This window comes from Hirsutella rhossiliensis (genome assembly GCF_020360975.1).
Source record: "Hirsutella rhossiliensis strain HR02 chromosome Unknown scaffold00002, whole genome shotgun sequence".
NCBI classification, from domain to species: domain Eukaryota; kingdom Fungi; phylum Ascomycota; class Sordariomycetes; order Hypocreales; family Ophiocordycipitaceae; genus Hirsutella; species Hirsutella rhossiliensis.
In genome coordinates this window covers 5,591,624-5,607,760 of record NW_025408668.1, presented here as the reverse complement: position 1 = coordinate 5,607,760, position 16,137 = coordinate 5,591,624, and the positions used below count along the sequence as shown (strand labels likewise).

General features: G+C 49.0%; 2 protein-coding genes across 2 annotated transcripts; one reads left to right on the top strand and one right to left on the bottom strand.

Moving 5' to 3' along the window:
* Positions 1 to 4,356: 4,356 nt before the first annotated feature.
* HRG_02251 (RNase H domain-containing protein) lies at positions 4,357 to 5,233 on the top strand (the record flags this gene model as incomplete). The annotated part of the gene is made up of 4 exons (XM_044860722.1): positions 4,357 to 4,401; positions 4,436 to 4,537; positions 4,670 to 5,021; positions 5,067 to 5,233. 4 exons carry the CDS (start codon positions 4,357 to 4,359, stop codon positions 5,231 to 5,233), a joined length of 666 nt encoding a protein of 221 aa, XP_044724355.1.
* Positions 5,234 to 5,844: 611 nt separating this feature from the next.
* Positions 5,845 to 6,939, bottom strand: HRG_02250 (uncharacterized protein; the record flags this gene model as incomplete). The annotated part of the gene is made up of 1 exon (XM_044860721.1): positions 5,845 to 6,939. The coding sequence occupies one exon, from the start codon at positions 6,937 to 6,939 to the stop codon at positions 5,845 to 5,847; it is 1,095 nt and encodes a 364-aa protein (XP_044724354.1).
* Positions 6,940 to 16,137: the final 9,198 nt, after the last annotated feature.

Genomic DNA, 16,137 nt, shown 5'->3' with positions numbered 1-16,137 from the left:
GTCCTATAAAATAGATTAGTCCTTCGCTTACGAGAATAAGGATAGCCATCGAACCTCGCGCGCTAGGTCGGGTCGTTTATATAAGACCGATTAGCACGTATCCGCTTTTAAGATATCGTGACGGACTTATCGCCTCTATAGTGCGGTCTGCTATAGGGATCGCTAGTCTCGCCGATCCTCTTCCTATTATATATAGAACCGATCTACCGCCTAGGTAACTTAAAAGGCCGCTTCGGTTATGCGGACGACACTACCATTCTATACGTCGGCAATAGCTTAGACGAAACGTCCGCCGAAGCATCGCACTATATACATAAGCTTCTTTCGTAGGGCGCTACTCACGGCATCTCTTTCTACCCCGATAGGATAGAAGTAATATACTTCTCCTAAACGAAGCCCTAGATAACGCCGCTAGTGCTCTATAGAGAAGTCGAGAAACGGCCGGATCGAGCGATGCGTTAGCTCGGCGTCTAGCTCGATAGCACACTCTCTTTTAAGATATACGTCGAGAAATAGACGGCTAGGGCGCTAGCTATAGCCTTCTATCTTAGGAGACTAATAAATACTAAGCATAGGCCTCTACTAAGTGCTATGCGACGAGCCGTCTTCGCTTGCGTTATTCCGGTGTTGCTCTACGCGGCCGAAGTCTAATACCCTGGCCTAACGTGCCCGCGCTAGACTAAGCTAACTAAAGAAGGCCCGTCTAAAATCGGTCACCTCGTTAAGAAGATAAGCAAGGCACTCTACACGTCTCTCCGAGCTATCCTACTAGTATAGAGGACGACGCCGACAAACGCCCTACACCGGGAGGCAGGGATACCGCCCGTCTCTCTGCTGCTGGGCGCGCGTCGGACGGCCTTTGCGGCGCGCCTTAAATCACTTGATGAAGCCCATCCGCTCGCCAAGCGCACGGCGCAGCCAAAAGCCGGGAGCCAATAGAGGCGCGGACCCCCGCGCCTTTAAAGTCGGCGCGGACGTCCGCGCCTGTTATGTAAGCCTGGCAGGCCATTTGGGCCGCCGCCAACTGCGCTCGCAGTCGGCCTCACCGATACAGCATGCTTGCTGCATACATATAGCTTCAATTAATTGCAAAGGAGGATATCCCTTAGGGTTCGAACCCATAGCCTTCCCTATTTGGTAGATTGACGTGACGCAAAGGGCGCCGCTGTTGCGTGGCAAGGGAGGGTGCGCGGGAAGTTCACCGCCTTAAAATTGGCCAGCTACAGTGCTACACGCCGGTGCATGTCGGTGATCTCACGATCTGCCTCACATTTTCGCATCGCCGGCATCATCACCACTTATATATGTGAATAAAATGCCTGCTGTTCCTCTGAGTCTCTCTCGCAGTCAGCCCATATACCTGCAGTACCTCTTTCTCGTGAGAAAGGCTGCACCTGAATTTCCTCGGCCACCCGGGCATCTAATCGCTCTTCTTCTGCCTTATCCCAATCAAGGTATGCCATCATCTCTACCTTGGTCCATTGCCTCGAGCCGCAGCTCCTTGACATTTGCTTCCAGTCGAGGCACCAGTCATATTCAGTCTTGCTGTAGCGCAATGGCAAGCCCATTGCCTTTCGGTATGCCTGGTTGGTCTTGAGACTGCCGCGAGGCTGTGCTCTATACCAAGAGTCTCTTTCCTGACATACCTCTGATAGATGGCTCGTGGGTCATCATATAATAGATTCTCTGTAGTCTCTGTAGTCTCTGCAATTGCTGTAGAGACTGTAGAGACCGTAGTGACTGCAACTGTCATTTTCTCCATGACTGCTGCAGTCTGCGCAGTCTCTGGAACTGCTACCGTCTGTACAGTCTGTGCAGTCTGTGCAGTCCCTGCAATTGCTGCAGTCTCTGCAGTCTGTGCCGCCCGTGCCTCTGCCCGCTGCAGTATGTCGCTATAGCGTAAAGGACAATTGCGAGATGTCATGATGTGCCCTTGCTGGTGGCATTTGCTGCATGTAGGCGGCGCCTTTGGCCGTAGATCTGACTCTATGGCTTCAAATGCACTTGGCTCGCGCTGTGTGGATGACTGTGATATCCTTGATGCGGCGACAAGTTGGTCTAGTCGCCGACGAGGCTCTATGAGGACCTGACCAATCTCTTTGTTATCCCGTCGAAGGCGCCAATGTGTATGAAAATGTTGTAGCCGGAGGGCAGATCTTCCACTATGAGAGACTGTAATGCGTGCGCACAAGGGAGACCGCGAGACTTGGTGAAGCTGCCTGTGCAAGATGGGGTGTTTTTCTCGTTGAGGCGCTTGTGTTGCTTTGCAACCTGTCGCAAGGCTTCGTGTGATACCCAGCCACGTACCGTGCTATATACGGTTCCAGAGAGCTCAATTGGCATCCGTATATGCTGCCTGGCTTGGTTGGCTTGTAGCTCGGCCAGTTGGTTGAGGAGAGCTTGCTTGATTGCCCTCGTTGCCTCGAAGAGGTCTAATGTTGACTTCTTAAGGTGACTCTTCAATAATGCGTGGATGCCTTCCACCCGGAAGTAGCCACATTGCCGAAGTGAGCATATTGATCGACCCAGGCCTTGACGAGCTTTTCCTTATACGGGTCCAACCAGGTTTCCGTATGTAGCTAACCTCCTTGACGTATCGTGGCACAAAGCGCTTCTCGAGCTCTTCAACTTGTTGATCAAATGTCTCTCATCTTTCGAGCCCACGATTGAGTGCCAATACCCAAAGAACTCAGCCCACCTCTCATCACTATTAGAGTCCTCATCGTCACGGTCGAAAGCTGGTTTGCAATAGCTAAGCACCGCCTTATTCGCATGCCAGATGCAAAGCAGAGACTTGGACGCAGGAAAGCACCGGGAAATTGCGTTTATGCAGGCGAGGCAGCGATCTGTCAGGATAACCGATGGCTGGCGAATGTCATATAACTCGTATATCGATTGGAGTTGGTCCAGTGCCCAGATATAGTCATTTTCGTCTTCACCACTGAGGAAGGCAAAGGCAATACAGAATGACCGCTGACAGGCATCAACGCCGATCATATCGAGCAGTGGCATCTTATATTTGTTCGTCTTGTATGTGCAGTCTAGCAGTAGTAATTCTGGGTATGCGTTGAGGTATCCTAGAGACGCTGGGTGTGCGAATAAGACTGCTGTGACTCGGCCATCATGATCAAGCTGTATGCGGCTCTGGAACCCCTCGTTGTCAAGCTCATTGGCAAGGGCATGCATTGTGCTCTGGCCAGCAAGGAGCTCTCGTCTGCGCTGTGCGATACAGTTATATATGTCTTGCTGTGTCGCTCCTTGGGCAGTCTGAGAGCTCTGGCGCATATATGTCCGGATATCCTTTGGTGCTATGCCAGCGCTTGAGAGGTTCCCAATAGCTGACTGGTCAGTTGAGGAGAGGCACGATGAGCTGGATGTGCTGTAATATGCAGACTGGGCTCATGGTTGTGGACCGACTTCTCCTCGCCTGGGCGATGCCTGACATACCAGTACGACTTATCAAGGCTCTCTTTCGCATTGATGGAAAACTGGCATCCAGTGATACGGGAGCTTGTAGACCGTTGCCGATCAGCTGGCTTCTGGTCCTTGCTTGTATGAGCCCCAAGTCTACCTCCACGATCGCAGGCAAATATGACTGTGCGTCTTCCGGACCGCGGGTCTCTCGTGGACTTGCCTGTGGTGAAGGCATAGCCTCTTGGAGCCGCCCACGCATTAATTGAGGCAAGAAGAGACTCGCGAGTCGAACTGGCCCTCAGGAGGAAGGCAATCGTCAGGGAATTCAGTAAGCCCCATATTGGAATTATCTTGAAGAGCTAGCTGTAGTGCACGACAGTGAGCAGCTCTTTATACACAAAGGAAAGGAAACTCCTGCTTTGTGGACGTGGTGCAGAACCCTTGTAACCGAGGCCGCCTGCGAGGTTTAATGCAGCCTGCGTTTGAGCTTTGGCCTCAATGGGGTCCAAGCACCACGCATGCAGGCGCTCGACCTTAATATGCGGATTATAGCATCGCTTCCGCGGACAACTACTCTGAGCGCAGATGGTATGCTATATGAGGCTGGCTCTCTGTGCGACAGTTTGCCACATGCAATAGAAAAGGAGAGTACAGGTCAGGGGGCGGCCCGACTATCTTCCGCCTGGGCTTACATAACAGGCGCGGACGTCCGCGCCGACTTTAAAGGCGCGGGGGTCCGCGCCTCTATTGGCTCCCCCAAAAGCCCGCATCGTGAATAAGGCGATCAGGCTAAAGTACCAAGAATGGGCAACACCCTTCCGGACCAGGCTGCGGCGTAGCGACGCGTTGCTACTAAGCTGCCCAAGGCCTGACCTGTTGCAACGCAGCTTTGGTTGTAGAACGAGCACACTCCTGCGGGGTGCATCAAGGGATGACACCGCGATGAAGGTCAAGGGCTGGCTTCGGACACTATCGCCCCGGACTCTGGTCGTGTATTCTGACGGATCCCTCTCTGTCTAAGGTCACGCCGGATACGGCTTTGTCATTCACCGGAACGGAACCACTGTTTCGAGCGGCAAAGGCCGTCTTGGACCTGCGGAGGTCTTCGACGCTGAGGCGACAGGTGCGCTGGGGGGCTGAGGGCTGCGATAAGCCTCTCAGATAATGATCGCGTTTTCGTCTGCTTGGACAACCTTGCGACGGCAGAGCGCTTACTTGGCAAGCCAGCGACTCCTCTCAATTGGTTTTCCTTGAGTTCCAATCCTTGGCTCGAGAACACGGAGCTGTGGAGATCCGCTGGATCCCCGGACATGCTGATATCCCAGGTAACGAGGAGGCAGATGCTCTGGCAAAGGCAGGAGCTTCGCTGCCCGAACCCGCCGACAACACCCCGACACTAGCGCACCTGCGAAGAATTGCCCGACAGCAGCCGAAAGTGGCTTTCAAGGCCTGGTGGGAAACGTCTGCGCCGAAACGATACAAAGAGCTGGGCCTCAATGCCACAACCAGCTGTCCGCCGGAATTGACGCTTTCTCGGAACCTGCTCCATCACTTGCTTGCAGCAGGAACCCACCACGGGGATTTTGCTGACTACCATAAAAGGTTCGGTCACGAGGATGCGCAACTGACATGCTCGTGTGGGCGACGAAAAGCGCCTACGCACATTTTCTACTGCAGAAAGATCGCGCCGCACCACAGGCTGCGGCTTGGCCCCTCGCCAGCTGCAGCCGTCAGTCGAGCGTTAGGCGACGACTTCGACAAATTCGTCAGGCTGGTAAAAGCGAGCTCCTTCTTCGTGAGGACCTGCCCTCGCCACTAGGCTCCCATCTTCCTCCCACCCTGTCTTCTCTCTTCTCTCCCTTCTGTTACTCGCCCCGACCTCGAGCGGCCTCAAGGTTTCACGACCAAACACTCGACCAGGTCGTCAAAGGCTGCAAGGCCCAAGACTCAATCTGCTGACCCGATTATAAGACAGCTCTTCTTTCCTCCTGGACGTCCCGCTAACGGGCCCCAGGTGTGTCACAAGCGCCTTTGAGCCGATGCAATGCTGGATAGCGGGCGGACTGTACGACAAATAGCGTGTAGATAGCCCCCTAGCTCAGCACGTCCTGTGCTCCCTCGCGGAGACCTGAGCGGCACAATACCGCTGGACGAAAAATACACTACTACTACTACTACTACCCATGACCAGCCCGCAGTGCCGACGACATCCAAGACGACCGCTGCCACCGCTACTACCACTACAGCCCCCCAAGGCCATTCCCCACGACGAGTCGCCACATTCCTCCACTCTTGGCGCTAGAGTCGGGCCATGTAGAAGGCTGGCAACGCGGCCGCCAGCATCGCGCCAAACGTAGGGGCAATATAGCGGTCTAGCTCCTTTTTCCCGCATCCAGGGGTTTTCCCGCCAACTAAAACCGGCTTGCCCCCCTAGTCGCCCCCAAAGGGCCTAGCCGTATGGGAATTGCCTCGACTATTCGGGGATGATGATGTGCATCTCATTTGATTACGTCCGTCCCTCCAGCAAGTGACAGCCACGGTGATCTTGTCGTCGCTAGGGGACGGGGGCGAAACACGTCGTTGGCGACGTCGCCTCCTCTCATAAAACTCCAAGAATAGTTTCTCGGGGTTATTCCTCCATGCGCATTTGAAGTCAACCCAGTCGGCAAAAGCTTCTGAGATTTCATACCAAGGAAGAGCGCCAGGCTTGGACTCGAGACAAATGCGGTCGAGAAATTTCCTCGCTAGCTCGTACTCGTTCGCTGCTGGCTTGGTGCCGAACACGGCCCCTTCAAGATATGTTTCTCCGGGAACGTAATCGCTCAGCATTCGATGCAGTGTTCCCAAGGCAATGTCTAGGGGCAGCTCCAAACCATCTTTAAGTACTTGGAAGATATCTGTCTTTCTCTCTTGGTAGAGTTGGACCTCATTGGCCAGGTTCTTGGTGTGAATTGAGATGGAATCTTGCGCCTCCTTGTATCCTGGAATCCAGTCTCGCAGCACGTCGTTGAGAGTGTTTGTCGCACGACTCCCAAGCACGCGTAAGATGCGCATAGCCTGCTGCACCTCTGTTTCCGGGCCGTGATCTTCTGCCAATTCCTGCTTTCCCCGCTGCCAGTTGTCGAGAATCTCTGGCACGCCAGGCATGTAATTCTCGAAAATAGTCACGGTAACGTTGGCTTCGAATTCTTGCATCGCTGTAAATCCCTCTTTCAAGGCTTCTAGCGGCGACTCGAGTTCAAGGGTTCGCAGCCTGCCCTTAAGATCGTCGATGTGCTGTAGTATGTCGGCGTAGCCGGGTACCGTGTCATTTGCTATACTCTGGAGAAGAGTTCCACCACTCTGGAGGAGTCCTAGGAAGCCACGTTGGTTCTGCTCTTCCGGGACGTTATCGCGCAGGTGAGTGACGGTCGATTTGACAACACTGGTCACAAGCTGGGCTACTTGCAAGTAGCCGAGGGTCCGAATGAGTTTGCGATTCATGGGCTCGCCCGGCCCGGTTGGAACTGGCATTCTATCCACCATTCTGTTAGGCGGCTCTGGAGGGTATTCGCTGAGCCTTGGGATGCAGTGAAAGCCGTCTCTCGCGCAAAGGTCTTTCTGTGACGAAGCCTGTCCGGCACCTGGCAAGGCATTTAGGAACTCTGAATATTTTTGGCGGGGGGTAGCATGCTTTGGTGACGTCGACGTCTCATGAGAGACCAGTGGGATGTTGAAACACGCTGCTGGAGTGCATGCTGTTTTCCAAATAAAGCTGCTGAAGAGGTCCGACGTCGATTTGAACTTGTAAGGACTCCAAGTTGGTTCCTCCCAGGCATCTGACTCTTTAGGGAATCCCGCAAGTTGCGGTTGCCCGCCGCTGGTCCGCTTCCCTAGATATTTTTTAGGGTTCCAGTCCGGGTTAGGTGTCATGGCCGAGGTTGGTTTAATCCGAAGTTTACGGTCAAATATCTCGTCAATATTGTTAGCGTTGACCTCCCACCATCCCATCACTTGCTCCCATGCAATCCCACCCGCAAAGGCTATTTCTTCTTCGTCAGGGAAGGTGACATATGGGCCAAGAGAGTCATTCACATCGATCCCAGCCTCGGATGGATGAATCTTATAAAGGTACATGGGCTCGTCATCTAGAAGAAAAAACTTATGCTGCGTAGCAAACCCTAAAGCCACCTTTGCATCCATTGACGCGGATACGTAGTGAGTAAAATCGAACGTATCCTCAGTAGTGTGGGAGAATAAGCTGGAGCCCTTATTCATCATCTGGTCCGAGATTTCTATTCCTTGTCGCAGTTTTTGTAGACCTAGTGGTATGAATCCACCGGCTTCTTTCACTTGTTCTGGCGTCCTAGAATGCTCGCCTCGAAAAACGACAGGTATCTCGAGATCATTGTCATTTCCGCGTTTAGATAGTAGCCCAGCGCCGTCGGAAGAGGCTTGTGCTCCACTCGGTAGGGGCGACAGCAGAACTGCTGCCCAAAACAAAAGCTGAAGAGGTTTCTGCATGGTAGATTGTTGAAGGCAAATCAGCACAACTGTAGTGAACCAACAGCACTCCTCTTGCCCCTATGGGAATACGAGGCTTTATTTATAGCTAAACAACACGCAACTCGACTGTTAACAATGATACATTATGTGTATTCCCAAATTTCCATTTTATCGATAATTGTAATCTCGTTGGGCAGACACGGTAGAAACTTGAGCTTGGCGATAGATAGCGTCGAGCAGGGGCCATTAAGGTTAAGCAAGATTTAATTACATGATGAAAAACTTTTAATTAATATAAATATATGTCCTCTTTCATAAGTCTACCTTGATCTTTTAGATACTTGGTTACAAAATCCTTGTAATTCTCTATATAGAAATTCTATATAAAGATGGGTTATAGAATTCCCACTATAAAGACTTATTATAGATTTTTAGAAGTGATAATGTGTTTCTATTATACTCTGGAGACTACCGACTTTAGTTTATAGATTAGTTTAGAAGGCTTGTCCATTGCGCTATTTAGAGACCCTGATGGAGTCACCCAGGCTTGGTATGGGGCCTGGCTGACTTTTATAAAGCTAAAGAAGTGGAAACTGCGCGTAATTAGCTAATTATTCGACGGAAAACTGGGAAAACTACTCTATCCCTCATTACAACTCTAAATATGTTGTAATAGTTTAATCGCCCTAGGCCTTTCCTGTCCTCCTCCCTTTTCTTTTAAGAAGGCAATGACTATGCGCGCCGAACCACTTTGCTACGGACGCCGCCTTACGGACGCCGTGTGGCTGACCACCCAAATCAGGCATGGATCCATTCGTCAGCCACATTATGTCTAACACGGACGGATACAGGTTCTCGTGTTTGTTGCATGGAACCATCATGCTCTGCGAGGAACAACTACTGACGTAGCTCTAGCCGGTCAATAGGTTCTCAACTACTCAAGCAGCTACAGAGCTAGGATTGACTGACAGCTGAAGGAGTCACATTGAAGCGACGAACAGTGATCGGAATGGTCCGGTATGAGTTGGTATTGGTATGGTAAATACCGCCAAGACCTGGTATGGTTTGACAAAATCTCGATACCATGGTATTACCGGTATACCGGATCATACCGGTAATGCTAAAAATAGATTTAGGTAACAGGCTCACTGCGGTGACCCGCCGGTGAGAGACGAAGCAAAATCTGAGCACCGTGAGTTCGATGTCGGCTGTAGCGCCTATTGACCAGTCTTCCCGCCATTCAATTTACTCCATTCTGTCATGAGAACCATGAACACCATTGTCCTCACATAGTCGAGACTGTCGACCTGGCTTCCTCTGTCAGATCGATCCGACACTGAACGGATGCTTTTTGACTCTGCTGCCGGGTAGCTATCCGGGTGAAGGCTAGTGTTAGTGCGTGCTAGAAAGTACTTACCATCGTACATAAATCTGCGGGCTCTTACCTGTAGAGTGAAGCATGGCCTAACGTATCACTGGCCAGATTTGTCAATCGCGTCGTCGGAGGGACAAGAAAAGCTTAAATGATCCTACCAATTGTATTACGTCTGTGATGTTGGAGCCTGAAAAATTTTGCGTCAGGGTATTTGTGCGATAGACCAAGATCGAGTGGTCGAAAGCCACCATACTTTGGTTGGTGTTTGTCATGATCATGGAATCTCCAGCGCCAACCTCGCCATCGTCGTTCACAACATGTTCAGCGTCAATACGCTCCATATCTCCAACGTCGTATCCTGCAACTTCTTTTCCCGCTTCGACGCCCCCATCTCCCTCTATCCGTTATCCTGAGCCTCCGGTCGAGTTCGTACAAGACCATGTCACGTACTTGCGTCGCACGAAGACGACAAAGAAATCTTGCCAATGGTCACTCTGTTTCGGCACTCAAGGCTTCGATCGCTCCGGGTAGGATATTGCCCTCCGTGCCGAGGATTACTGTCCGGTTGGCGTTGTCGACCCGGACCGGATACAGCTGCTCTCTCATGACTCGCGCTCCCTCCACGGCTGTCGTCTGTGCCACCTCTTTGGCCAGCTGAAGCTCGGCTCGTCTCTGTAGACAATCTTGACTCGGTCGGCGTTCCGGGATTCTCTCCCAACTGCTGCGCACCTCCAGGTCTCATGTCCGTTTTTTGCTCTCATCTGTGCGGCGGCGATAGCTGTCTGTTGCCACTCCACTGCCCAATGACGGTCAAGATACCTCCGCCGTTTTCCCGGATGAAGCAGCAGTGCCGTGGCATATACGGGACTTTTGTCGGTTTCTTTGTAATATTTCGAGAGAATCCACCAGCCCATGTGAATGGAGTTCACCATATGGGCGTTATCGGCGTATTTGACCTACGTCCGAATTTTAGCTGGTTCTTCAATAGTTCAACTCGACGGCGATGCCGCCCACGATTAATGACCAACCTTTGTATTTTTAAATTGCATAAAAAGAATATCTATATTCTCTAGCACCTAATCTATTAACGCCCACTGCATTTGCTGCTCTAGAGTGGCCTAGTAAAACGGCTATAAAAACTCATAGGTTATCTTTAGTACTTACCAATTATCGTAAGTTAGGATGTCGTCCTCTAGCTCTCTATGGTACTAATTAACGAACACCGACAACGGATCCTCTTAGCTAATAGCTACATTAAGCAATTTAAACCACGAGTTCTAGCGTATAATATTATCGATACTAAGCGCCCTTCCGGCAATATCATCCTACGCATCGTTGTAAATTATAAGTTGCGGATAAATTCAGCGATATTATAGAGTTTTCCCATTAGGCCGATGCTCCGCCAGCCGGCAGTGTCATTTCGTCTCCTGCGCCTGCCATAACGTCCTAACGCAGGCTCTAGTTAAATATGGTCGTGCAAGGCGTCCGCGACAGTGACCTAATTCGATTCATCTTACGCCTATTCAATGGCGGCCCTAAGGGCGCTCTCGCTAGTCGCAATAAGAAAGGCTTAGAGGGAGAGGCTAATAATGTGGCAGGCGCAACGCGTTCGAGAAGATATTAGATCGAATACTAAACCGTACTCTCGCAATAAATTAACGGCAAGTTAGCGGAGGTAAGTATCGTTTTTTATATCGTTATCCCCGGTAAAGTAGCCGATTTTTTATGCTAAGCTATATCTTCGGATAATTCTTATCAGGTGCGGCGTCATAGCTGCGCCTGCGTGAGATCGGCGAAGATTTAGCAGCCCGAGTAATGCCTTACGGGGCTTATATGCCTCGTCGACCTATTGCGCGTGAACAGCGATGTATGCCCTGCGCTAGGGAGAAGACCATATATCTATAGCGATGTGCACAAGACTCCGAGCGCCTTCTAGCCACCTGCACACGGATCGTTGATGCGCATTGTAGGCCCTATCTAGATCCGAAGCAACCGTATTGCCAGAGTTAATTAAGAACTCCTCGACTATAGGGTTAATAGCGGTCAAAGTGCCTAATATTCTGGCCATATCGCGCAGCTTAGAGGCAGATGCCTATTCGCGGAAAGTAGCATCTATGCCTCTCGGAAGGCATCGATATTAATTACACTCCGTAGAGTGTTGATCTCGTTCTCTCGAGTCGGCCCTAGCTGTTTTTCGCTTATTCTCGCAAAGGCATTCTCGATGGCTAGTTAACGCTTGCAGCGAGCATTCGTGTCTTCTCTAATATATACGTGATAGACCTTCTTAAGATAATAGCGGGCATTGCTAGAAATATAGGTTAACTACGATAGATTGCGACAACGTTAATAGTAGTGGAGCAAATTGCCACCTACCGTACGTGGCTTATCGCCTCGAGCTTGCCGAAAGTGATGCTAAGTCGATGTCGCTCTTAACTTCCTCCTCTTAACTACTGCTAGAGATAAATATTCTTTAGGTTCTAACGGTATACTAGCAGATTGTGAGACACTCTCGGAGGGCAAAACTAATATAGGGCTTAACGTAGCGTTAGATTCTAGCAATCGCGATATGCAGAAATCTATCGTTAAAGCCGAGACATAGAAAAACTCGAACGAGAAACTTAAACTAGAAGAATGATAGAGAGTAGTGGAGAATCTTTATAATTAAGGATACGTACTTTTCGATGTCGGGCCCCTTTCTAGAGCACTATAGCCAACGCAGGAAAAAAGTAAGTCGACCTAAGACATGCAATTAAATCATAATAGAGGCATATTAATAATATATATTAATAAGAAGAGTCTATATTTATATCGATATCGATAAGCTTAATAATAAGTATGCCTATATTAATCAATATATATTAATTACTGAGATGTCTGATAGGCGCGCTGATGGTTGGAATACGTAACTATCTTGACCTTGTATTCCGCCTAGAGACGAGCGATCCGGTTCTATTGCGCATCGGTTAGATCCTCTGCCGGTTCAGGACGTGGTCCAGCTGCGCCAGGGTTTACCCGGAATGCCTGCGTCTAAGCGCTATATGCTTCACTGTTGAGCCTTGCAAGTAGCTCTCTAGATGTTATGGGCTCCTGTGGCTCGACCAGATTTGGTCTTCCCTGATCGATGTCGACATATTTGAGGATCTTAGAGGTCTCGGCCCTGGCGACAAAGTCCTCGTACTAGTCGGCCCAGTCGGGCGGCTTGGTGAGCTTAACGTCGGCTATGGCTACCCTTTGTTCGTGGCCTTATTGCACAACCAAGTCGAGCCCTGTAGCGATGAATGGACAAGATAGGCTTCGGGTTGCCGCGTGCTTTGGTGTGGTTCTGCGTGCGACGTGCAGACTATCGTTCATGCACGACAAGAGCCAGTTATAATAAGCGCTTAAGATGCTACAGGGCTCATAACTGTCAGACAGTTACGGCTCACACCTGGCACGACAGCGGCTGTGCAAAGCGACCTAAATGACATCAGTCAATTGATGAGAATTATCTAAAGAACAGGAAGTGAGTGAACGAGCTGCAGGAAATTGTGCAGTTCTTTATACATAAATGAAAGGCTTGTTGCCTGCCTACGCATTACCGGTACATCACTAAGAATCTCCTCTCACTTACAAACTAGATGTATTTTACAGCATCTTAATTGAGCTCCATTTAGCTATAAAATATGCTGTTGAAAGTAATGACTTTAGGTATTTTATTTTAATGTGGGCGGGGGTGGCCGGAACTTTGGTCTAGTGACTGCACGTCATGTTTCGCAAAGCCAATACTGGCCACCACAGTTGCGCTACTACCATATGGCGAACGTCCGCTTTTGCAGCCGGAAGGCTCCACCGAAACAGGGACCCCGAAGGCCCGGAGAGGAACGGCGAAGGCTAGAAACAATTACCGCTGTGACTCATGCACCACCCCTGGAAAGCTGCCCCACCGCCCCCAGACGTGGAAGGCCACAAGCTGCCGCGCTAGGGCCGTCCTGAAGACTGACACCCCTAGGGCGTCAGGAGTTTCGACAATCTCTCCTTGCCGGAGTCCATGTGTGTTTACCCTCGATGACCTTACCGGGCGTCCAGACAGAGGCCGCAGGTGTCGCTTTCGCGTTGGTCGGGTGCTGCAGCTGGCGTCGTAGAGGGGCAGTCAGAGCCATACTTGTGACGGTCACGGACTGAGCCAGAAGGCTGTGGACTCTATTACGAAGATTCTGCTCTAAAGAAGAGAAAGGAGAACCGAACAATATAACTAGGTGTCCTCTCCCTAAATATGCCTTCCGTACGTATAGGCCGTTGGCCCAACAATATATAGGTTATGTATGTAAGGGGGGTGTGACGGTGCTAGGCCGTTATACTACCCCCCCCCTAAAGCCGTCGAATATAAACGGTGGAGATGGCTCCTCACGAGTGTCGTCGCAGTCGCCGTCGCTCATGCCCACGGCCGACAGCCTTATTGTCATCGTCGTGACTCTCTGCCTACCTATCTTCCGCTGCTGCTAGCAGCTATTCTGCTAATCGTATAGGCGGTCCCGGTGCCTCGGGATATTCGTCGTAGAACCGCCTTAGAGCTGCCGCACTATTCTTAAACCCTTTAGCGTCGTAGTATAGCTCGTTAGGGTCCTATCCTACCTACTCGGCTCGGTACTATAATTTTCCCCTTGAGATCCTTAACGATAATATTTTCGCTACCTCGTACTCTAGCTCGCCGTTAATTATCTCGGCCGGCGGAGCTTCTACCTACTGTCCCGGCAGCGGGTCTCGCGTAGCCCTTCTTAACCGGTCGGCATATAGCACCTTTGCTACCCTTATGCCTTTAGGTAGGTCTAGCTCGAATAAGTGACCCCTTTTTACTACGATTCTAAACGGACCTACGTTCTTAGAATCTAGCCGCGTTATTAGCCTATTAGTTAACTAGCCCCTTTTCGAAATAAATACCTAGTTACCGACATCGAAATCGGGCACTCTTCTCTTTAAATTAGCTAATCGTTCTTAGCGCCTTTAAGCCGCTTCTACGTTCCTTTTTACTAGCGAATAAACTTTCTTAGCTCGATTTATAAAGTCCTTAGCTATATTTTAGGCGTCGGTCTAATCCCCGACCTACTTATCGGTCGCTATATAAACGAAAGCCGCGTAGGGTGCTCGCCCTTAAGAGGCCTCGATCGGAGTTATGCCTATTAAGTCGTGCGGCGTAGAGTTATACGCGAAGTCTAACGCCGCTAGATGCTTACTCTAATCGTCTTAAAAATATAATATATAAAACGTTAAGCGTTAGTTAAGATACTAGTTAGTAATCTCTACGCCTCCTTAAGTCTATATATAGTAGGCACTGCCGAATTTATACTCTATTCCCGTTATCTCGTTAACCTTAGCTATAAATTTCGAAATAAACTATAGTCTATTATCGGAGAGCTAAATCTTTAGTAGACCGAGGTAGCTAAATACGCGGTAGTAATATCGCTTAGCTAGTCTTTTAGCGGTGTCTATCTTTTTCCCTAGAATCGTAAGAATTAGCTTACTTAGTTTATAGATAAACGTCTAAACGTAGTCGAATCTATTTCGATTATTTAGTATATCCTTTCCGTCTACTAGCACGGTATACTAAGGTTCCTCTAAGATAGTTTAACGGGCAAGATCGCACCCCTATAGACATCAGCCCGTTAAAGGGATGAGACCCCTGGCGCCCCCTTTCTTACCTCCTTCGAAGTATACTTAAAGGCTTTATAAAGACCTTAATTATCTAATCGGGCATCTTCCTTAATTATAGTTAATTTAAATTTTTGTTTTTCCCCTTTAAAGTAGAGGCCGCTAGTTACGCGACTCTAGCAGAGATAAAGAGGCATAGAGTAAAGAAATCTCTAAGACTTATATCTATAACCTAAGGCCCTTAGAGCTATATATAGGACCGATAATTAGATAATTACATAGTTAATTGCTCTGCTAATCCTTAGCCACGTGCTACGCGTGCTTTAGGTATATACCCTCGTCCCCGTTAAAACTAGTCTCTAGGGCGTAAACTCGTTGTTCCGTTCTATTTACACGGCGACGAGTGGCTTTACGAAGCCGAGAATACCTAGAGGACGACGGTATTATTTAGAAAAAATAAAATCTAGGGATTTAATAATTAAAGTAGTAACTACCTTAATAGCTAGAGTTAGGGACCTAATAAGGCGATAGACTTACCGGGAAATAAATAATTAGATAATACCTTCGCTAGTAGTAAAGGAAAAGCAATAAGCTAATACTAAAAAACCCCGAGCTCTTATTATCGGCCCTATGACCCCTAATACTAGCGACTCGGTTAAGAAACTACGATCCTTATATAATACTTTAAAAGATATAAATAACGACGATAGCGTAATCTAGACCGTTTTAGAACCCTACCGAGACCTCTTACTTATATACGTACTAATAATACTAATATAGGTACTAACGAGGGACACCCTAATAACCTTAACCTTAGCTCTCCTCTACGCGGTAGCTTATAGAGAACGCCTACCTCTTACTAATAGATAAGAAAGTAAGTAATAAGATAGTTATAATAAGATATCCTTTAACTCCGAAAACTCTAACTTTAAATTTCGTAACCTTATAATCTATAGGCATACTATATCTAGAAACGCTAGCCGTTAAGAGGGATTATCTAATCCTACTACTAGCGATATAAAGAAAATTAAGGTAGATATTAATAAGATTACTAATAGACTTAGAGATATACTCGCTAGAAGCTAAGATAACCTCGTAGGAAGACTCCGCTAACTATAACTCCTACCTATTAGTAAATTTAACGGTAAAAATATAACTAAATTCCTTAAGAAGTTCGAATAAGAAATACGCGTTAATAGTATCTACGATAAGAATAAAATAGACTAGCTCGAAGTCTA